The 23,715-nt window shown below is 41.4% G+C and overlaps 1 protein-coding gene across 1 annotated transcript; it reads right to left on the reverse strand.

Annotated features, from left to right (window-relative positions):
* Window positions 1-16,792: 16,792 nt before the first annotated feature.
* rhoub (ras homolog family member Ub) lies at window positions 16,793-23,478 on the reverse strand. The gene is made up of 3 exons (XM_029446058.1): window positions 23,068-23,478; window positions 21,110-21,168; window positions 16,793-18,977 (listed from the first exon to the last, which is right to left on the reverse strand). The coding sequence occupies exons 1-3, from the start codon at window positions 23,282-23,284 to the stop codon at window positions 18,522-18,524; spliced, it is 732 nt and encodes a 243-aa protein (XP_029301918.1). The 5' UTR covers window positions 23,285-23,478; the 3' UTR covers window positions 16,793-18,521.
* Window positions 23,479-23,715: the final 237 nt, after the last annotated feature.

Here is a 23,715-nt window from a genome sequence, read left to right on the forward strand (position 1 = left end):
CTCAATGGCCCGGCAGGGGTGTGTAATCTCTGTCCTCTCTCCAGCCCCCGTCCCCCATACTCTCCTCTTCTGGGAGTTAGGGGACAAGTGTGAAAGGGTGATGTGTCAAATGTTTCTTGTGTACATCTACGTCCAGACATTTTCAGTCTGAACCAAGATCAGCGACCAACGCGATGTCCGAAATAATCCTCACAGTCTCTTCAGCAGGAATCTGGACCCTCTTCTTTCGAATCACTTGTGTTATAATGACTTTACATGACTTTGTGATCACACACACACACACACACACACACACACACACACACACACACACACACACACACACACACACCCACGCACACGCACACGCACACAAACACACACCTGACCGTCCTCTTTGGTGTGTTGGTGTGTGTGTGTGTGTGTGTGTGTGTGTGTATGTGTGTGTGTGTGTGTGTGTGTGTGTGTGTGTGTGTGTGTGTGTGTGTGTGTGTGAGTTAGTGAGTAGGTTTAAATAAACAAATGGATATGTAAAGGCATTCCGGAGCTGCATTTATTACACGCTCCCATGATCACACTGACACACATGCCTCTCTGGTCTTATCTGTACTGTTGGAAGGGGCTCCCTCTGTCCATAGGAGAACAAAGTCCACTAGTTTCACCTTAATAACCCTTTAACAAGAACGAGAGCGAGAGAGAGCGAGAGAGAGAGAGAGTGTGTGTGCGTGTGTGTGTGTGTGTGTGTGTGTGTGTGTGTGTGTGTGTGTTTGACTTCTAGTAAGTGGCCTTACAGCTTTTCGCAGCAGCAGCCATAGTGAGCAGGTGTCCTTTGTTAGGCCTAATCCTCACAAACCTCTTTCAAACCCGGCCTGATATTTACTGTTCTCCCTCTTACTGAGAGACTCTGACGTCAGTATTGCAGCGATACTGACGAGGCTGAAGTGTGTATATCACAGCAATTCATTCCGGCTACAGTTTTTACAGCCTGTATCTGCTTGACTAACAAGATTCATGACAGTCTCTTTCCCCACTTCTTCTTCTTCAACTCTCTCCACCCAACTTTCCACACTTTACTAAAACTCTAAGCTACATCTCACCTCCCACCTCCTTATCTGTTCCCTCTGCCCCTTCTTGTATGCTTCCCTCCCCCATTGTGTGTCCTCTATCTCCTTCTTTAAACGCCCCTATTCTCCCCCAAGCTCAGATTTGTCTTGACTGGAGTTGCACCATTGTGCTCATTATTTACTTTTTCTACATCCCCTAGTTATGTCATAGCCTCTGTCTGCAGCCCCGGGGCTCATGTCATTCAACAGGCAATAAAACAGCACTCATCCGACCCTGCCCACTTTCCATCAGCACACATGCACAAACAAAATGTCACTATACTGTTTTTCTGACCTCTTTTCTATAGTTTCTTTAGTAGTAAGTTGTGTGTTGCTGTGATTGCATGTCTAATTCCAGGTGCAGAGATGAGACAGCATTTGCATTCGCCAGCATGTCTTAAATAGGCCATCGGCTTTATATAACACAGCAGCCTCATCCAGCAGCTTGTCGGGTCTGTTTATCTTACTATATTTATGTTACTGGGTGTTTCTAGTGTCTGAGTCACTCCACAGTCAGTGGGGTCTGAAGCAGCTGCAATGTGCCGTCATTGCATAAAAGTTTAATGCATTTCGACTTTAAAACACATTTTAAATGATCTGCAAATGCTTAAAATGCTGTTTTCAAACGACGTGGGTTGTGTGCATGTGTCAGTCTATTGTTCATTAGCGTGTGTGTGTGTGGATGAATAGTACATAACAGTAGTGCTTGGTTGGGGGGGGTTGATGGAAGAACAGAGTAATGCATCAGGGCAGACATACAGTACACAGTCTTTCCATGCTGTGACATGTTGGGATGAGAGAATGCCACCTTTTGTTTATCTGCTTCTTGGCTCCACAACTCATCAATAAGGCTCTTTGACAGAGACACAGATACACTGTGTGTCATTCGTCAACCTGCCGTTCACTCCCACCAGCTGACCCCTGAAGCCCTGAACGCTCTCATTTTGCGTCCCGCCTCCATTCAAAAACACAAACATACTGAGTGTAATATTTTTTATAAATAGCAACCCACCCATGTTTCTTAAATTAACACGTAGGAGTGTCCTGTTTTTCTTTGGTTTCTGATCCACAAACTAATATAAGTCAGCTGCTTGCTCAGGGCTTGTTATAGATAAGAGCTGATAAACCAGTTTTGTACAATAACACATTGTTATTGGCACAGACCCATGTGGAAGGGTCAGACCGACACCCGCGATGACAACACTGTTTAAACAGATGTCAGGTGTCACTTGGACTCAGGTTTTCCATGTCTAACAGAGCACCAGCTCAACTTTGACTCGCTCAGCTGCAACATAATGCTAACGACAACAATCAGGTTACTTTGGCATTTGATACACTACAATGTAAAAGGTGATTTTATGCATCACTTTGACTGTACAGTAGTGTTACAACATATCAATAGTCATGTCATGTTAGCATGCACTCGTGGATGTTTTTTGAGCAGTTTGATAATGTATTACGGCCTTAAATAAGTCTGGATTTTTACTACCTGACTGATTTCCACAGTGTGTGCGAGTGTGTGAGTGTGTGTGTGTGTAGTTAGATGAGCTGATTTCAGTGTGGAGATAGACCTGCCAGTTTAGAGTGATTCTATCTATAGGCCCACTGAGACATCTGCAGCAGCTGGCCAACGCAGTCACCGGGCAAACATTCATTTTAGGCTACAGACGGCTACACAGAATGGCAGGACGTCCAAATGAGAGAGAAGGAATAAACAGAATAAGAGCGTTGTTCTGAGGGAATGACAGGGGAGGTATGAGATATTTGGGGAAGGAAGGATAACCTATTGTTAAGGCGAAGAGGGAAATGAGTATGAGTGTGTAATGAGATAGAAAATGAGCTGCAAACTACATAATTTGTTATAATTAAGCAAACAAAAAGTCCACAATGACAGGAGGTCTTTTAACCTTTTTGTTACAGTGCAATAAATAATGGATTTATTTCAATTAAAGAGAGCTGAAGCAGTGCAGTGGATGGACATGACATACAGCTGAAGCTCCACTCAACATTACTTTTTATATATACTACTAATTTGCAACCGCATCTTGAGAGAAAGGGAATGCCATCTGAAATGTGTTTTTGTCAACATTATGAGAAAACATTTTGAAAGTTATAATCCTTCAGATTTCAACTGTTGTTAGTGGTAACAGCAAGCATGGTCATTAAAAATGAAGACTGCATTGTAGAGAGGTAAGTATAGAGTGTCTAGAGTGTTTTAAGGATTTTTACTTTAATTATAACAAGTTGCAATATTATACTGAATGTATGTGCACTCATTGACAATATGTTTTATTTTTGTTTTTAGCTCAAATGTATGCTCTTGTATGTAGTATGTGTGATGTACTCCGATAAATCTCTCACATAAACTGCAAGAATATACAATTTCAATGTCTTTACTGTAGAAGTCATCAGACATCACCTCAAATTTACCACAACTATGCCCAAGGACGAAGATAATGATAGGTTGGCGGAGAAGACAGAATGAGTCAAATTCATAAAAAGCCAGAACAAGAAGGACAGATACAAAGAAAGAGAGGGAACACTGAAGAGTGTAGAAATCGATTTTTGATCTAGTAGAATGTAATGAATCATGTATGATTACAGAGCAGTGGTTATGGAGTTGTGTATGGCCTAAGGGACATTTCCCTGCTCTTCACTCAAGTGACAGGCACCCACTGTGTGTGGCAGCAGAAAAAAAACATCTGCAAAAGTGCACCATGCACACTCTTTGAGCTGTTGTAGTGAAAATACAAGAGTGGAGGGATGTGAATGTGGAAGTTTTAAATCCATGGATTACAGAAAAATGTAAAAGTTAGAGGTCCAAGCACAGTGTGTGTCAACAGCCATCAGCCTCAGTCAATCTGTGGAATTGAGTGACAGATATAAACTATTGCTGCTGGCTGTGTAATCCAGGGCTCAGCCCCCCTGAGTCTCACCATGGTATTCATATTCAGCAGGAGACTGGACGTGGAAACAGATTCTGTATCAGTGTACCAGATTTACGTCTGACGGATCACCACTAACTCCCACACATGCCCCAGTCTTACTTGGATACACAGACAAGCACATAGAAACACAGAATAACCCATGAAGACACACATTATGCTCATTCACACATATCCACGCACACACACACACACACACACACACACACACACACACACACGCTGACAGAGAGAGTGGTTGTTCCTCCATGTCCTCCCTCGGCCGGGAGCTCGGAGACGCCATGAGTCTATATTTCAAAGGCCAAGGTCAGAGCGGCCTGCATTCACCAGGAAGTTACACAGTAATGAGAGCAATTAGGAGGCTGCCGCAAAGAGGTATTCAATCTCTTTCTTTCTGTGTCTCCCAGGAATAAAGCCTCACTTTGTCCTCGGAAACGATCCACATTTTTACAAAAACCTTAAAAACAATAAATACCGCTTCTCCTTGAATTTGGATGACGGCTGCAGCTGTCATGTGACCCTTTTTCCCACAGCCGGGCAAAATGGCACCGCTTATGATTCGACCTCACATTTTTACTCACATCACACTCCCTCACTGTCTACTGCGCTCCGTCTCTACCTCCCTCTGTCTTTCCAAAACTTTTTGTATCTAATTCTCTCCTTCCCTCTCCCTCCCTTCTTGTCTCTCTGTGGTTCACTCCCACCAGCCCAGTGTCCCATATGAACGATCACACACACACACACACACACACAACACACACACACACACACACACACACACACACACACACACACACAGTCACACACACACAGACAAACACACACACACACAGTCACACACACACAGACAAACACACACACACACAGTCACACACACAGACACACACACACACACACACACACACACACAGACACACACACACACACACACACACACACACACACACACAGTCACACACACACACACACACACACACACACACACACAGTCACACACACACACACACACACACACACACAGACACACACACACAGACACACACACACACACACACACACTATTTGATTCCCACAGTGGCCTGCATGTATCCATTAAGAACCATCCGTGCTGTTCAACCTTGACTGAGACAATGAACCTCTGCATATTCACTTAATCTGTGGTGATAAAAGTAAAATACTAACAGAAAAGTAGTACATTTAAATGTTTAGGTTAAGTAAAAATACACATGTATCATCAGCAAAATGTATTTTAAAGTAAGAGTAATAATTATGCAGCAGAATGACCCTTGTCTGTGTTATACTATTATATTATTATATATGTATTAGAATATTTGATTATTATTACTAATAGGCACGTAATCGATTCAACATATGTTCAGTTAACACAACACTAATGAGATGTAATTAATTGTGTCTTCTTTGGCTCTGGAGGCAGGGAAGGTCTAAAGAAAGAGACCTGTGTTGCATTGTGGGAAATGGAGGAGAGTATTTGCGGCTTGGACCATATACAAGACAGGATAAATTAGATTCTGCTGCTTTGATGATTCTTTTTTCAATCTGTCTCTTGCAACCACATTATAAAAGTACAATACTTAATTGCAGTACAATAGCTGGACAACCCGTTTTAATGTTGTAGCTCATCAAAGGGAAGCTAATTTTAACAGTTTAATATATTCTGTGGTGTAAATTCAATTTACTGTATAGCACTACAGTACAGAGAGAAGTTTTCCACAGCAACAATGTGCTTTATTGGCAGCAACAGGGCAAGCATAAACACAATAAAGCATCTATGCATTTAAATCATGGAGAATGTCACAGTCCTTGCACACAACATTACTCGCTGATTAACTTGTAAAACATTAGATGAATGTGGAAACACTGTAGAACACAGGTCAATAATGAACTATTGCATCATCAAATAAAGCTGTCAAATAATGTAATGAAGTAAACAGTAAAATACTTCACCCTGAAATGTAGTGAAGTAGAAGTTAAAGCTAGTTCAGCAAAGAGCTTAAGAGCAGCACTCGAGTAAATGTTTTTAGCTTTTAGTTAAACCACTAAACCATTTTATTTATTTATCACCACATCATATTATTGAACTGTAGGTATTTAGGTTCAGTGAAATCCTGCAGTGGGTCTTTGTTCTCATTCCCCTGGTGATGAAAGCAGCTTTGCTACTGACACACACCAGACGTCATGACCCCTTTCGCAACGCGTCCAAACCCTCTCCCTGTTCTTAACAACTCAGCTCTTCCTGATGTTTTGTTGGCTGACGCACTGCAGACCAACAAAGAAAAGAATTAACGGTGCAAACTGAAAAGGAATCGGACAAAAACACCTCAGTCAAAAGCATCAAAGCCATTTTCTGAATTGTATAGCGAAGCTTGGATGGTGGTTTATAACTTTCAGTGGTGCACTCTGAGATAAGCCTTAGCTAAATACAGAGATATAAGCAAATGGATGGTGTGGATTCATGTTACCCAGTGGCATCACAAAGAGTCTTTGCTCTTATAAACTTTACTGGAAGTGACTGGATACATTCATAACGTTAAGTGGTGGATCGGAAACAGCGAAGAATGGGTCAAAGAGGACACTGGGAAGAATGAAAACAATAGTGTAAGAGAGTGAGGTAATAACACACAAAGAGAATAAAAGTGTACACCTGGAGAAATGTTCTTCTAATAGTTTTGTGAAGAAAAACGACGTTTAGTGAATAAAAAAGCAAATATAATAAACATAATTGAAACTGACAAATGCACCTCTTTTAACCATTTTGAGTCTGGATGCATTTCTCAGACATTAGTTTTCAATTATTTCAGTATGTTAAGAAAATCATCTTCCAGTCACTTGAAACCTGCTTGAGATCAGTAATCCATCACAGTTAACATCATGTCTGTCTGTTGTCAAAGATAAGTTAACATTGCCTGGTAGTACAGTGCACATATTTCACATCAATCACTTTCAACACCTTAAGCTATGCAACAATAACATACCGTTTACCAGAATAAACGGTTCTTTGTGTTTTTCAAGACACACATGGAAATGAATGGTAACCAATGGCTAGGATAATGGGAGAAACATGTTCAGAAAGATTAAACACTACAAAATAACCTGTGAAATGATCAGCAGGGATTTAAAGTATACATAATTGATAGTAAATAAACGACATGATATAAACACCAATTGTTATTTTAACACTGATGTGACTCTCTTGCATCTTGTTGTCTTCTCAGATCAGGTTGGGCCAGACACTCAGTCTGGACAGTGTCTGGGGTCAAGGCCCTCCTACAGAGCTCCTCTCGTAGGTCACATCCTGTCCGAAGGGGGAGCGAGAGGGGGTTTCTCTTACCGTGGGAGGTGGGGGGCTGCAGGTCAAAGGTCAGGGCTGCTTTCTCAGGTTTCAAAGCTTGCTGGGGGCTGAGGTCGCTGGGTCACGGCAGGGCAGTTCGCCTCTAGTTAAGGCCGCTGTGTTTTTCTGAATCACAGTAATGGCTTCCGCAATTAAACACTAAAAATGGAAGCATTTATATATCCTCTGGTGAAAGAGGGGCACAGCGATGAACGTCAGGCTGTTTAGGCCAATCATGTGATCTGTCTCTGGGTGCTCGTTACCTGATGTGCGGCATTGCACACGCTACAATAGATATTTTAGTGTGTGTTGTGTCGTTACTGTGAGATTACTGAGCAATCAATCATTGAGGGCAGCTCTGCTTTTGACTTCAGTGGACAAACACAGCCTCAGTGTGAGCTCACTCTCAGGGATGAAAGACTACTAGCTCTGGTAGTTTCAGGAGTGTGTGCATGTGTGTGTGTGTGTGTGTGTGTGTGTGTGTGTGTGTGTGTGTGTGTGTGTGTGTGTGTGTGTGTGTGTATGTGTGTGTGTGTGTGTGTGTGTGTGTGTGTGTGTGTGTGTGTGTTAGTGGTTTTAGTGGTGGTGATGGAGGATGGACTAGTAAATGCCATTGTGGTTTATAGAAGAGTGTGGCTAAGAAGTATAGGACAACAGAGAGAGAATAAGAAGTATACTAGGATGAAGTGTGTTACAATAGTTGGGGGGGGAAACACAAACACCACTGTCAGCAGGCCCTGAAACTTGGAGGTGGAGAGTGAATGAAAAAGAAATAAAAGAAAGAGACTGGAAGGGCAGAGAGGAGAAGGTAAAGGTCATTCTGCTGGCCAGAGCCTGAAGAATAAGTCATTGTTTTTGGTATTGGATTGGGAAAGTGAATGCAGATATTCAGAAGTGGGATAAAGGGCAACTCTAGAAAGAGAGCGAAGTGGGGGGTGGCAATGGGGTGGAGTGTGGGTGTGGAAGTAACAAAAGAGGACAAGAGAAAGACTGCCAAGAGTGAGATGATAAAGAGGGTGAGAGAGAATCCAGAGGAGCACAAATCAAACAACAAAATGTATAAAAGAAAAAGTGGTGAAGAACTAAAAGTACGTTAAAAGCACAAGTTGTTTTCCAGCGATCTGTCAAATTGCTTCACGACAGGGACCGGGAAGTGGAGCGCTGCTGCAGGTGTTATCTCAGTTACCGATAAAGAGCTTTATGCACAGTGTGGCATGATGTGAGGAGCTGAGCTCCATAGGGAGAGAAGGACACGCTTGCATAACTGGCCCCGTAACTGCCAACAGCTGGCTTGGTCTGGGCTTGCAGTGCCAAAGCCTCTATGGGTCCAGATCCAGATTTCATGTGTCCATTAGTAAGTAAATTAGTGCAGAGGAGAACAGAAAGTGCCCGGCCATGAGAGGTTCTGTCTCCCGTCAAGATGCATCTCCTCCGTCTCAGCAGGAGAGTATATGTGTTGATCATGTGCCAAGAACTAAGAAAGAGGTCACACAGTCACTTTAATACACTGATCCACTTATTCATTTCAAACAGTGATGAGGCAATGCAACACTTCTCAGCTTCAGGCACTGACGGTTTACTAAAATGTATTAGCATGAGGTAAAGTGTATATCTTCAATGTGTCATTGCAAGATGACAAATGAGAAGGTGAGGTAAACTAGACGAAGGAACAATGATTCCTTTAAACCCTACAATAACTAATAATAGTTTCCTGTTTCCAAAAAGTCTTAATTAAATAATAATTAAATAACAAAATATGTCTTTTTTTTCTGATGATCATTTGCCTTTCAAAAGTGTAACAAATCACTGTTGCACAAATAAAAGTGTCTTTTGTGTTTTCTGATCTGACGATGCTATGGCTAACGTCGTCGGGGTTATAACAAGACTACAGCCATGGTAGCATCTCTGTGAGGCTGCTTTTTTTAACTAAATGCTCACGTCAGCATGCTAACAAGCTGACAATCACAATGTTAGCATGCTAATGTTGAGCAATAATGTTTATCTTGTTCATCTCCTTAGCAAAATAGCATGCTAACATTTGCTAATCTGCACTAAACACAAAGTACAGCTGAGGCTGATGGGAATGTCATTAGTTTTGCAGGTCAGAAACTATCTTGATCAGATGATGGCTCTACATACAAAAAGGTCAGGGTAAAGTTATTCTTGAGGGCGACATATATATCTGTACCATACTGCATGGTGATCCATCCATGTTGAGATATTTAACTCAAAACCACAAATGTCAAACTCATGGAGACGCCAGAGGAGGGTGTGGATCAACAAATTCATTCGGCTTCATCCTCTGGGGAGCATGAATGTCTGAACAAAATGTGATGACAATCCGTCTAATAGTTGTTGAGATATTTCAGTCTGGACAGAAGACAGACTGACCAATACACCAACATTCCCCTCCCATTGTCTAGACTAGAGCCTTGTCACCGGCACAGCTAAAAATACCTACTTGGTTAATTTAAGGGAACAATCGTAGTCAAGGTTTAAAAACAACTAACAATGCTGATTGTTCTCCCATGCTCCCCATGTCAAATACAGATGTTTTGCTGACCCATCTATCAACCCGACCTCCTCCCTCTGCGGACTTTGTAGCTCTGTATTAATGTCACAATACTTCCTACATTGCTCCAGATGGACAAAAGTTGGATTCCTACAGCTGCTAGATGACTTTATCACTTAAACACATTTGCTGAAACAATTGACACTGTCCTTTTTTTGAAGGAGTCAACATTTATTTTAAGAATTGACGACCACAGACTCAGTAAATCTTGCATGTGTGGAACAAAATAATCTTGTTTACTTTCGCAACAAGGAACACTTTGGTCCATCGGACCTGTGGAGCTGGTCAGGCCACTGATGAGTCACAGGGGCGGGTAAATAATCAGCTTCTACCTCTGACATTATCAGTGACCACTAAACCTGTCGACTGATTTCATTGTCATATGTTTACTCCAAGAATAAAATTACACTTTTGTCGATAATGTCAATTCTGCACGGATTTGCGTTTGGAAACAGTCAGGGTGTGTGATCAATGTTAAAACCAGTGAGTCACCCTAATGTTATCTGAGGTGTCTTTGTCCTGTGTAAATCAGTCAAACTGAAGCCTATCGGATCTGCAGTCCAAACACACACACACACACACACACACACACACACACACACACACACACACACACACACACACACACACACACACACACACAGTATAGTTATCTGTCCCATATGAGAGATCAAAGCTCCACATGCTGACGGCAATCAAACAGAGAATGAGGGAACGCCAACAAAATAAACTGATAGTGAGAGCAAGTGATAGAGGCAACAGAAAGAAAGGGGAAGCTCAGGATGAAGAGATACAATCATAAGGAGATAAAGACTGAAACAAGAAAGGAGAAGAAAATATTCACATATGTCCCAGGGTAAGTGAGGTCACTACACCCATGAGCCATTTCAACACAGAGAACGATGTATGTCTCTGGAGGCCAATCAGATAACATCAGCCAAGTGGGCTGCAGCTGTGAGCCAATCACAATCTCTCTTAGTGACATCAGACATACAGTTGGATTCAAACCAGGGAATATGATCTACTGAGGAAAGAAAAACTTTAAAAGGGTGGATCCTCTTGGAAATCCAAAACTTGAATAAGACCCTAAAGCCTCTACTCCTGTGCTCCAGTTTCAACAACAACATCACTTTCTAGAGTCAGGGAACTACTTTTCATGCCCCAGATACAATTTGGCTTTAAACACCGAAACCAAGAAGCCTACAGTGCAGGCAACTTGAGAAGCTCAGCAAACAGCAGATGCTCTCCTTATCAAGAAGCATGCAGCATCTGGTTAGTGTCTGAGCGCCAGAGAACAGAAATCCAAAATGTTTACAGCTGAATGTTTGAGACAACATGTGACGTTCTGACACGACGCAAGTCAATTATTAACTACGATCTTCAATGGAGATTAGTTTCTATTGTGAAGCAGAGTTGCTGATAAGAAACAGATTTGGAGCCGCTTCTGTCATCTCATCGGTTTGAAACGAGTTAATTATCTTTTCAGCTGTGAGCTCAACCATAAACAGAGTGAAATTACACAACCTTCTCCTGTGTTCTCCTCTTTAAAAGCCAATATGTCGTAAAGACGTCACAAGCCCACAGGTGTGTTTCTTTGTGAATCAAGCAAAACAAATTATGAATTTCTGGCAATTGCAAGTTAGTTTAATGTTCTACATTTACTACCTGATTAATCACGATGATGACAGAAAATTGGAATGTGAATGTAAAAACACAAATCCATAAAATAGTTTTGATCGCAAACTACCGTTTACTAAAACATTAGCCAATCAAATCTAAACTTGTAAGAAAGAATGGGACTGAAGCTTACTTGTGTAATGGTTTTACTGATATTGATATATATATATATATATATATATATATATATATATATATATATATATATATATATATATATATATTATCTGTTGTGTTAGACAAATGTTTTTCACCACCATCCTGTAACAGTCCCAAAAGAACATTTTAAACCGTCGCAAAATCGAAACGTTGTTTCTCTGTAACTTTTTTATCATCTATAGTTGTTATGTGTATGTGGCATAATAAAAACACCATCAAAATGTTGAGGAAATACATAATTATATTTATTTTGCTAGCCCTATAGAGAAAATTCACATTAGGATATATTTAAAAATAATCCAGACTTATATTATTTATAGTTTATGTAAAACACTTTGTAATCAAGGGGCGGCGGCGGCGGCGGCGGCGGCTACTATTCTCCTTACTAAATAGACAAGTACACGCGCAAATACGGCATTCAAACTGAACACAAATCTAATTAAATTCACCAAAACCGTCAAGCATACGGATTACAAAGAATTAGCTTGAGGTATCGTAGTTAGTAACTTTGAAATGAATAAACCTGGAGGCTACAGTTGAAGCACTTTCACATAAATATACTGTACAAGTGTGCAAGTGCAAAGATACAAAAATGTGCATGTCCACATAGTTTGCCTGAAGAAAAGACACATGTTCCACAGACCACAGGACAGATGTTCTGGAGGCAGAGATGGGCCTCTTTATAGCAAAACACTGAGCTGTTCAAAGAGGCCCTGCTGACCCCGAGACAGAGCGACTCAATTAGCTTCCCATAATGAGACTGCACTGTGGGGGGTGTTTATATAAGCTTATTAAAACATAATCCTGCTAGCAAAGCCATACTGTAGCATGCCAGACAGGCCACTCCTGCAACCACAGTGTTTGCTAACAGCAGGTTTTAGTCCTCGGAAGAAATTAAAAGAGATCTTAGACAAAAACATTTGTAATCATCATAAATCAACTTCTAAAATCAAACACCTTTTTTGTTTTTTAAACTAATTTAATTTCTTTCTCCAGTAATCTCTGTTCACCTAACAGATACAATATATGAATGGCTGTTTAACCTTTATTTATTCATTTGTTTAGTAGTACAGAAGTTCTGTATTTCCCACAACTTGTAATGATCTGAATAATACTGTTAAACATAAGGTGTTGGATGTAGATGCAAAACGCTTAGAGAAAGCTAAACATCTGTATTTCGGTTTAATTGTTAGCTTTTGTTTGCTTGTCACTTTCCTGAGAGCAGTGAGAGTGAGCCAAAACAGTAAAGTTTCAGTCTGGAAAACCAAAACAATGACCTGAAAGACGCCAAAATGCTTTGTAGAGCAAAGGCAAACTGCAGAGTTTGGTTTTAATTCTCTGTGGGTTTGCAAGATACCCTTTTGTATTACACACAGTCATTTGACTCATTGTTAATGTTAAATATCAACTCAAAGTCTGGTTTAAATCAACACATGAGGTATTTTCAGTTGGAGCGTGGCCACTTCGATGGTCTGGCAGCAGGGAATGAATGGAGCTGGGCTGTTATATGAACTGAGCGGCTGAGATGCAGGTGTGCAGATGGGTAGTCAGGTGACGGAGAAAGCAGGGAAAGTCAGACTTTTGAAAAAGGGCAATGTGAGATGTAATAATAGTGATATCCAATATAATTGAGTTATTATGAAAATGATCATACGCTTCACAAATTGTTGGTTTATTTATATATTTTGAACAATTTAATTTGCATGATTCTTTTAATTCAGTGTCTTTTTTTAATTTCATTTAATATTGAACATTTTGGGGTGCCATACATTTGACGCACACTAAATCCTTTACGTGTGGGGTGTTCAAACCACAGCATAATACAATTACAGATGTCAACTAAATGTAGTGAAATTATCTTTGTCTTAACTTATTGGCACAGAAACCAATATTTTATCAATTCTGCCTCTTCTGTTTGTTACATCTTAATATTAGACGTATAGATACGCGTTCTCTGTTTTAACTTTGCACATAACATAATATTTAAAGTTACTTTTCAAGTTAAAAGTATTTCATTAATTTAAATTGAATAGAAAAGCAACAGATACAGAAATGCTTTTTGTAGATTGTGGGGACACCAATAAACTATTCTAATGTCAAACGTTAAACTATTTATTAGTGTTGCCTAGTTATTTTGATATAAAATGAATTTCCTATGGCCCATGGGGTTTTCGGGTCTAGAAACACTGATTTTCTTGCAATGTAACTGGTTGCATTTACTTTTGTTTGGCCCTTGACTCCTTATATATTTCTGCATATGGCCGACCCCTGCTTTAAACCATCCCTCCCCCTCAGTAAAGCTGCGTGTCATAATCACAAAGAGACCGAGAACTTAACGCTTATAGTCCTGTGAACATATGAGAACATGAGAACAGGTTATTTAAGTAACTTTGAGACTGAGGTATTAAACATACTTTGAAATCAGATTTCTGTCCAGAATAATGAAGTGTACTCAATCGTTGGTTAAGTCTACGTGTGGGTGTCTTTTAATCAGGGCCTCAGACATATTGCATCGCATTACAAGAGCTTGGGCAACTGTTAATCCTAAAGACATTGTACGAAGTGGACCACAGTCTACTGGTTGGATCCACCCCACAGACTTGATCGACATTGTTAATGTCCCTCAGTAATCGCGCCCCATGAGCTGAGCTCCAGTCATTATGCTGGCAATTATCTGAGGGGTGCCGAAGAAATCCATCATCAACTTTAAGACATCAAGACTGATTACAGAGCCGCTCTTTCATGTGGAGTCAGAGTTCACTTGTTACCTAAATGATTCTCAGAAGTTATGTAAGGACTCGGGGTTAATAGGACTGAAAAGTTCAACAACCATCTGAGTTTTACAGCTGAAGCAGTTACAGTACAGTTGGCTGGGCCGCTCATTTCAAACCGTTATCTCATCCAACATTAATTTATAAAACAGTTTCCATCCAGGGCTGAAGCTACCAGTAACACTTCAGGAATAATTCTAGGAATCTTGGGAGGTTATAAGACATGAAGAAGTTCACGTTCTACGATTATGCACATATAACAAATTGCTGGTAATATATTGTATATAGTATGTTGTGTTTTTTTTATAGTCAATCCTTTTTAAGGAATAGTTAAAAACATAATGCTTATATACTTTCTTGCCAACATCGATTCCACTCTCATATCTGTCCATTCAATATATGCTAAACCCGTGCGACTAAGCGTATTTTATAACTAATCTTTCAGGATTTGACTTGATTTGGGCTAAAACATTAGACTTCTCCACCATAATACCAGGCAGTGTAAAGAATGCTTTGAAAGAAAACATGGTATTTTTGTAATTCTTGAAGATTTGACAGCGTCTGGTTGGTAGGTGGGTGGGGTTGCTTGAGGAATGTGAATTCATTACCTCAGTATTTCTACAGTCCTGGTTACGGACCTGCTGTTGGCAGCTGTTGTTATACTTTTTAAACTAACAACTGATACTAAAGGTCCAGCTCCAGTCGGAGAGAAACTAACACACAGTGGAGTAACTACAGTGTTGCCTAAATTAACCTGTGACCATTAGATAGCTCCAATTCTTTCAGTTAGATTACCACTGTCACTGAATATGTTGTTGGTTTCATAGTCTACAAAGGTTAGGTGGTGCTGGGTCATCGACATGTTTATGGGTACATAAGGTTGCTTAAAACTGATCTCTCCTCTTTTATGAAGTATTTATTCACTTTTCTACCTCATTGGCAGTCTGGATTAAATTGGATTAAGCAGAGCAGTCTGGATGATCTGAGACACTTTTACATGGATACACAGTAACAATCTCACCGTGAAATTTAAGAGATGTGTAGACCTAACCCCTGACATGTTTCCCGTCTGTCAGTTTCATGATTGACAGCTCAAGATTTCCACCACAGACATTGTACTTTTAGCAGACAGGTAGATATTACAGTCAAACACACAAACCACAATGCTAAATCACAGGACATGTTGCAAGATGGCTGCTCTGCTAGGACACAACAATGGGGGTTCCTGCTAAAATATTGGTGGAAAGTGGAGCCATCCTGACTATCATAATTAGAACTCTTGGCACCACTTCTACCTTAGTTTCACCCGCTCTGAGGCTGGACAACATAGTCATCTGCAGTCTGCCAGACGACACAAACTCTCTTTTAGCTACTACCCTATCATTAGCGCTTCTAAACAAGTATAAGATACCTAGCTAACTGTCATTGTTGTATACTGTGGTGCAGACACGTAGCTATGAATAGGAGAAAAAGCCTATTTCAGGCAATTATAATCATCTGATCCCGCATAGTTAGAAGTCTTGGTGCCGACAAAACCTCTGCGGCTAAATCTTTGAAGTCACATTTAACTCTTTCCCAACTTTGCAAAAATGTAGCTTTTAGTTCATTTTAGAGACGGGCTGTGGCTCACATTGTTTACTTATTCACATCTCACTATATAGGAAATGATGTATGTAAGGGACTAATTAAAAAGACTACTCAGGTCATTATACATCTTCTACTGCCTACTACCTAGTGGACTTTCTTTTCAGTCTAGGTATTACATGTTGGTAGTTAGCTCTTTTTACGTTGCATTATGGGATACAATGAGTCAACTATGTAAGGTATAATCATTTTACAACAAAAAAGTGAGCATGCTATATAGTCGATTATACTAAAGTAAACTAAGTGAATACATTTGGACGTCACCCTCATACTACAAAGTGTTTTTCCACCTAAGACGTATACAAGTGTTTCAAGGCTGCAGGTCTATTTAACAAATAATCTACATTTGGGTTGGAAACATCTGTATTCAGACCAGGTCTCTGTTTCTTTTTGGTAATTGTCTGTGTAGCTAATTTCTTACTGAAGTACAAAACATATGAGATCTTTCTAAACACCTATTTATACTCTTATAACCTTTGACCTCAGAAAGCAGGCGCGTAACAAACACTGCTCCCCTCTTGTCTTTTCCTCTTCAGTGTGACAGTCGAGATAACATACTGTATCTCCATGGAAGAGTCGAGACTGAAAACAGGTTAAATATTTCACATTTTATTTTGTTCCGCTCATACAGCTCAGCAAACTGCTCTCATGCCAAAAATCAACTGAAACACTTATACCGTTAAGTACCATTTAGAGTTGGACAGCACAGCCGAGGACTGAGTCACTTATGTACACACAGATTTATCCTGATGACATTACAAACATCATAAATGAGTACTATGTAACATACATAATGACATACAATATTTCATACATCTGCTGATCAGTTATTGGCCCAGAAGGAACAGATAAATAGACAGACCTGAATGACGGGCTTCTGAAAAATAAGAAGCAAACATAGAATCAGTCTCTTTGGTGATTTCACCTCATTTACTGTATCATTTCAAAAGAGGTGAGAGCTCCAATATGCTGGCTGAGAAAGATGGATAATTATCTGTTTATGGTCCTGACTGCAATGACAAAGAAAGACCCTGTGATCATCCAAACCGGTAGGTAGTGCAGGGGACATGCAGATCAGCCACTTCTCTTTCAGTGACACCAAGTAAACCTAAATCTCAAACACCACAGATGCATTTACCTGTTCTATATGTAATCCACACCACTGCTCCGCAGGCCATTGCATGGCGAGACGACAGTGACGTGTTTGGACTGTGTGTGATAAGGGCAATTTACAGTGGCACCACCCAACGTATTGCTGAAATATTATAACGGTAAAGTTCTCAAAACTAACTGAAGAAACTGAAGCTGACAGGTAGGCCTGTGTGATCCAGCATAGGTTGGGAAATCAACGTCAATAGACATTCGGTTTACTCTGTTCATTGTTGGTGGCATCAATCAACTGTAGTAGGTGTGTATTGGTGAGGAGCTCACAGACCTCTAACTGTGTCGACTCAAAGTGTGACAGCTGTAGCAACAATTCAAAATGTGGCACAGACACAAGCTTGCGTAGAGAAATCCCTACACACGCTCGCAGTTTATATTTAACTGGACTACAACATTCCTAAAGATCTCATAGATTTAAAAATAATTTATACTCATTTACATTTGATTGTAATCCAAAAGAGAATGAGTTCAAATAAATGTGATCGGTTCCACATCTGACTTTTAACAACTTGTCACTGGAGTTGCTCCTGATTTAGGAAACAAGGTGCAGGACTGGCTTTGGCTCTCGACAGTAGAATTATTGCATCTTTGATTGGAGATTCAAGCTAGTTTTACGTTAACTTCATGTTCTGATTTCAGTGAAATCAATCTATCAGAAGTGTTGGGGGCTGAATTACAGTGTAACACACAGAAAATAATATACTTTGTTAAAGAAAGGCATCGGATCAGACGCGTCGGAGGACTATACTTTTAGTTCATAACAGTCACCGTCTGAACACCTCCCCTCCAAGTCGGCTCACGTTTCCTTTGGACACGTCCAGTATGATATACAGTTCATGTGCCATAAAACTTTATTAGCTCCATTATTTTTGGTTGAATGCTGATCAGTCATATTTAACAGTTCAGACTGGCTCCGAGGAGCAGACAGCCTCATGCTCTTCTTCTTTTAGGCATCAACAAAGGCTTTCCTGCAACAACTCTACAGCTCAGGCAGGCACACTCTCTGCTGAGCTATTGCTCCACTGAATTAAAGTCATTCTGTCTACCACATGTGGGGTCGTCCAGGTGAACGTAATAATAGTCCTTACATCCAACTCTGTCCCCGCCAATAAGTCAGCAGCTTTGTCATCAGGTACAAGAAATGCGTCTCCTCCCTCCCTACTGGACACACACATACTTCTTCCACCAGGACTTGGAGAGCATCTTCATCTTATCAGCTGTGCTGCGCACCTTCCTCTCCCGCCTCACTCTCCTGTCAGACTGCCTCAGCCCGACAGCGATGGCCGCATCGAACACCTCCTTCAGATTCTTTTGTGTCAGCGCCGAGCACTCAACGTACGTCACTGCCCCAATTTTTTCTGACAGCGCCCTGGCGTCTTCCTCCAGCACCGGCGTCTCCCTCCGCCTCGCCAGCTCGATCAGCACCTTGACGTCCTGTCGCAGGTCGCACTGTGTGCCTACGAGGAGGATGGGCGTGAGGGGGCAGCGGCGGCGGATTTCGGGGACCCACTTCTCCCAGACGTTTTGAAAGGACGCCGGGCTGACCACGCTGAAGCAGAGCAGCAAGGCATCAGTCCGGCTGTAGCAGAAGTGGCGGAGTTTGTCAAACTCATCCTAATGGAGACAGAAACAGATAGTTAGCAATGTGGTGATATATAAATATTAGGCAAATTACTCTTACTGTTTAGCTTTGAATATCTACTTTGTGACGACTTATTCACAAAAGTACATTCGCAAACAACAAATAAGAAACTGTCTACATAGGGTTGATACTAATACCTAGTATACACAAGCCCTGCCCACTCCTTATACCATCTAGACTGGATCTCTAATCTCTCTAAAATTAACACTTTGGAGCCACAAAGCTTTGACTAACAAGGAGCCTCCCATACCCTTCAGCACACAGATTAAAGTTGGCAGAAACTTGACACAAACCTCTCCTTCTTTCCTTTCTTAACGCCCTCCTTTCGCAGCTCACGTCTCCTAATGCCGCTTCACCCAAACAATGCTCTGTGTCGGCTCCTCCATATTTTAAAATAAAACCGAATCTGCCCAAATAATCAGTAAACAGTCAACATGCGAAGCTCAACGACTGCAGTAGACACTTCCCACGCAAGCTTTGGCTGTTCTTTTGCGATCTGATGACGTCTATGTGCAGAACGTACAGACATCAACATCTTTGAGCAAAGAGCAACTTTGTTTATCAGCTTTGGCGGCAGCTGTTATCATTTTTCTCGAGACTGTTTCTGTCTTTCTGTCTTTTCGCTCTCTCCTCTTTTTTTTGGCACACCCAACCTGTTTCTGGCACAAGCTCCCCTCTTATGAAGTTGCACAAGTACAGTAAGTGTTTGCCGACTTCTATCTGCCCGTATTTGCCCAAGCTTGCCTGCGTCTGTGTGTGTGTGCATATGTGTGTGTGCAGTTTTAACAGCAGCTTGCAACATGCAGGAAGGTTTTACATGTATTAGGAGCTTGTTCAAATGCCTGGTTCTACTTTACAGCCAAGTTGATTGTGCGTTGAATTGGCAGTGCCCTTGCAGAATTTTTGAAAGTCAAATATGCTGGTTCCAGGGCATGTTTTTTTTTGGGGTTGGGATTATGAAACAACCACCCATGCTCCAGGGAGATAATCACACTCTTTCACAAGCTGTTCCTTCAAAGATTGCTCTTAAGTAATAACATAATAATGAGTCAATAGCTTTTGCCTGGCAAGCTCTCTGTACCACCGTGTCCTATCTCCAACCTCCAATCTACCTGCAGGCTTTTACCTCTCCTTCAGCACCCTGTCACTGCACCACCATAAGATACAGTATACCTATTCTATAGAGGTGTTATTTTCACTCCAAATGAAGATTGACAGCAGAACTCAGGAATGTTGCCATTTATATACAGATGAGCTACCTGAAAAAGCTCAGAGAGGCCCATGTGAAGTAAACGCAACATGGGCGGAGCACAAAAACTTCACATCTGCAAATAATCAAAACTATTGGAAGTTGTTCTTTTTCAATTAATCGATTATTTGTTTAATCCAACAAGCCTCCCACATGACCCTTCAAAAGTCCTAAAACTCAAGGTGTCGTGGTCAAATTCTATCAGACCAACAGCCCCAAATTGGTGTTTGAATTTACAATTATATAAAAACAAGAAAAGCAACAAATCCTCACATGAGAAGCTGGGGGGGGGGGGGGGTGAATGTTTGGCAGTTATGTTTAATATATAGTTTAAAAGATTCATAAAATGGTCATGTAACAACTAACAGCCACGCTGGCAGGTCTGTGAGGCTGTACTCATGCGCACAATAACAATGCTAACATGATAATGTTAAACACAAAGTACATCTGAGGCTAATGGGAATGTCAGTGGGACAAAGTTCAATTCTGACCGGATGATGCCGCTAGATGTTAAGTCAAGGCATCGCCAGAGTATTTAAAATGAGTCTTGAATGGAACACGGATCCAAGACATTTACCTAAAAACTAAAAATGTGAACCTAATTGGGCCGTCAAATGAAAAGTCAGGGGATCACCAAAGTCATAAGGCTTCATCCGCTGTGGGCAATGAATGTCTGTACAAAATGTCATGGGATTCACTTCGATAGTTGTTAAGATAGTGGTGGTGGACCGACCGACCAACCATCCACAGAGCCACACCACTAGCATGGCTCAAGTGTGACAGGTTGAGAGGCATAGGCTACATTGTGTGCCGAGTATGTAGTGCAATATATGCTTTTGTGTGAACAAAACTCACCTGTCCTGCAGTGTCACACAACTGTAGTCTCACCGGGTTTCCATCCACCTGAACCACAGCTGTAGACATAGAGACAGACACACAGAGATAATAAGTCACAGCTGTCAACATGATTTCATGTCTGTGTAGTCTACACACACACACACACACACACACACACACACACACACACAAATAAACAATAGCCTGCCAGTTGAAAACACAAAGACCCCTGCTCGGCTCTTCCCGCTCACAGACGGCCTGCTCCGTCTCGCCCACCCACTCTGCCAGTTACTGTTGAGACCATAACACTTTACTGTTGCTCGGACCACTCTGTGAGCTTTGTTCTCTGTTGTGTTTTGATAGAGGCCATTCCAAGGTTTACTAATAGGAGGTTTGTTCAGGGACTCTCTTCCAATAGGCCTCATTTCCAGATTGGAAAAGTGGATGAGTAATTTTACAGTTTCATTATAGGGCCATTTATTCTTTTCAGAGGAGTGAGCACAATGCAGAGCAGCAGGCACATGGAAACATTTACAATACGCCTGGAGTGTGTGGTCGGTCATACCACCTGATCAAAGAGTTCGCTGGAACTATTCATGTAGTAGGACAGGCATGGTAGCCTTACAAAAGCAAGGGGAAAGAGCGGGAGGAGAGAAAGAAAGACAAGTGAGAGGGAGCCGCCATTGTGCAATCATTTCTTAATCCCCGACATATGATACTCCTTTGATTTTCTGGACCAAAAGTCCCTCTTATCGTCCCCTCTCCCAGCCTCTCGCTCCTCCGCGTCTCTGCCACCTGTGGCATTGCGTAACTGCTCAGAAGTCAGCTTTCAAGAGGACGCTCTGATTCCAGGGCACCGAGAAATGACATCACCATTAAGGGCCCCAACTGCACAATCACTCTCTGTCAAGCCAAGGCGAAAGACAATCTCTGCCTCTGAGCCACTGCAACAGATGTGTCCATTCCAGTATAGAGCAGAGGGCTCGCGGGTCAAGGCTGACAACAATAGGCAGAGTTGTGCAATCCAAAAAACCTTGAACCAGAGACGCTCTCTGTTCTGTACGGGAGGGTTGAGCCGGTGTTTGTCGGAGGGTGGTGTGTGTTCTCAGCAAGTGTTTTATAGGATGTGTGTTGGCCAATTTGTTAGTTTTACTGCTCATCAGCGTAGTGTCAGAAAATTACGTTGGATTAATGACAAAAATGTTTAGATTTACAAGTTTACAGGACACAATGTCAAGTATTTGTTTCTTTTTTCTAGATAAGCATAAACATGTGTTTATGTTTGTGTGCTTATTCATTTATCAATACTGTCTGTTTATACAGCAATGAGAATATATCTCTAACAGAGTCAGGTTTTCAGAGTTGCTGAAGAAAAAGCTAAGGAGGGACGGTCTGAAGATATGATCATGAAGGTGATCAACAGGTCACAGGTGTATTTTTTCATGCCGACACTGATCAGTTCAAATAAAGTTTCCCCTTTGAAGGATTTTGTTCTCTCCTCTTATTTGGCAGTAAACAGAGCTTGCTGGGACAAGTGGAACCAGTTTGGAAAGTGGAACGGTGCCAAATGGAAACCTGGCGACATCAGGGAGGATAACTGATTAACACAGATGGAAGGCAGATAATAGGAAACACATCTATAATAACAATGGAAAAATAGGACTGGTGCTCTTAAAATGTGTAACGCTGAAGAAGAGCTCAGTGAAAATGAGTGAGCTAGTCAGGCAGGTGGACACAAATGGACTAAATTCTAAAGTGAAAAAAATATCATTAAAGTTTCATTCAACTTTATCTATCTAATATCTAAATAGGCTCAAATCTCAATGCACACATTTTCACTGGACTTCATGTTGTCTTCTAACTAAATCTAACCTCCAGTCCAGGAACGTGGTGTGATATTCACTGTAGCCAGTTTAGGATTATTTCCCTATTTTAGACGCTTAATGCAATAAGCAATTGCAAAATCTTAATTTTACCTGAGAAGTCATCAAATGCAGTAGGGACGTATTTGGTTGGGTAGCCATTCGTTGTGTAGCTGACCACCAGACTGGTTTTGCCCACCGCTCCGTCGCCGAGCAGGACGCACTTCAGCAGCCGCTCCTGCGCCTCCCCTGGCCGGGTCTGTGTGGGGTTGTGCGGGGGTACCGGAGGGGCCATGGTCCGTCCGTAATCCATTGTGACTGGAGGTGACATTCAATCAGCCAGCACGTCACCGTGCTCTCCTCGACGGGCAGATGGAGGACCCACCATGAGAACAAGATTCCTTCTCTACTACGAGTTTGCCAATTGCTTAAAATCGCGAGAGGGACTCGTGCGTAAAACCTCTCCTCCTGTCCTGCCCGCTACCAAATCCACTGTGGAAGATCTGCATCAAGACTGGCTGGAACTATGCCGTTTACAATGCGAGGGCGTGTCTAAGGCATTATATCTTCACATTGATTTGACTAATCCCACCCACTTCACCTCCCAACAGGGCTGAACAGACAGGTTGAGGTTGATAAATCTGCTTTAAAAAAGTGTTTTCTTTACAAAAAAATCTATACTCGTACTGGGCTATTTGCTATTAATATGTACATCACAGCGGAACCAACTGTGTCACTTTCAACTAACTGTGAAGTTGCCAT

The sequence above is a fragment of the Cottoperca gobio genome, chromosome 13 (assembly GCF_900634415.1).
Source record: "Cottoperca gobio chromosome 13, fCotGob3.1, whole genome shotgun sequence".
Lineage (NCBI taxonomy): Eukaryota > Metazoa > Chordata > Actinopteri > Perciformes > Bovichtidae > Cottoperca > Cottoperca gobio.

Excerpts from the sequence above, each read along its gene's own strand:
- rhoub (XM_029446058.1), bottom strand. The coding sequence starts at position 23,284 with ATGTCACCTCCAGTCACAATGGATTACGGACGGACCATGGCCCCTCCG. Across the intron at positions 21,169-23,067 it reads TGCATTTGATGACTTCTCAG|CTGTGGTTCAGGTGGATGGA; the intron begins GTAAAATTAAGA and ends CTATGTCTACAG. Across the intron at positions 18,978-21,109 it reads TGTGTGACACTGCAGGACAG|GATGAGTTTGACAAACTCCG; the intron begins GTGAGTTTTGTT and ends TGTCTCCATTAG.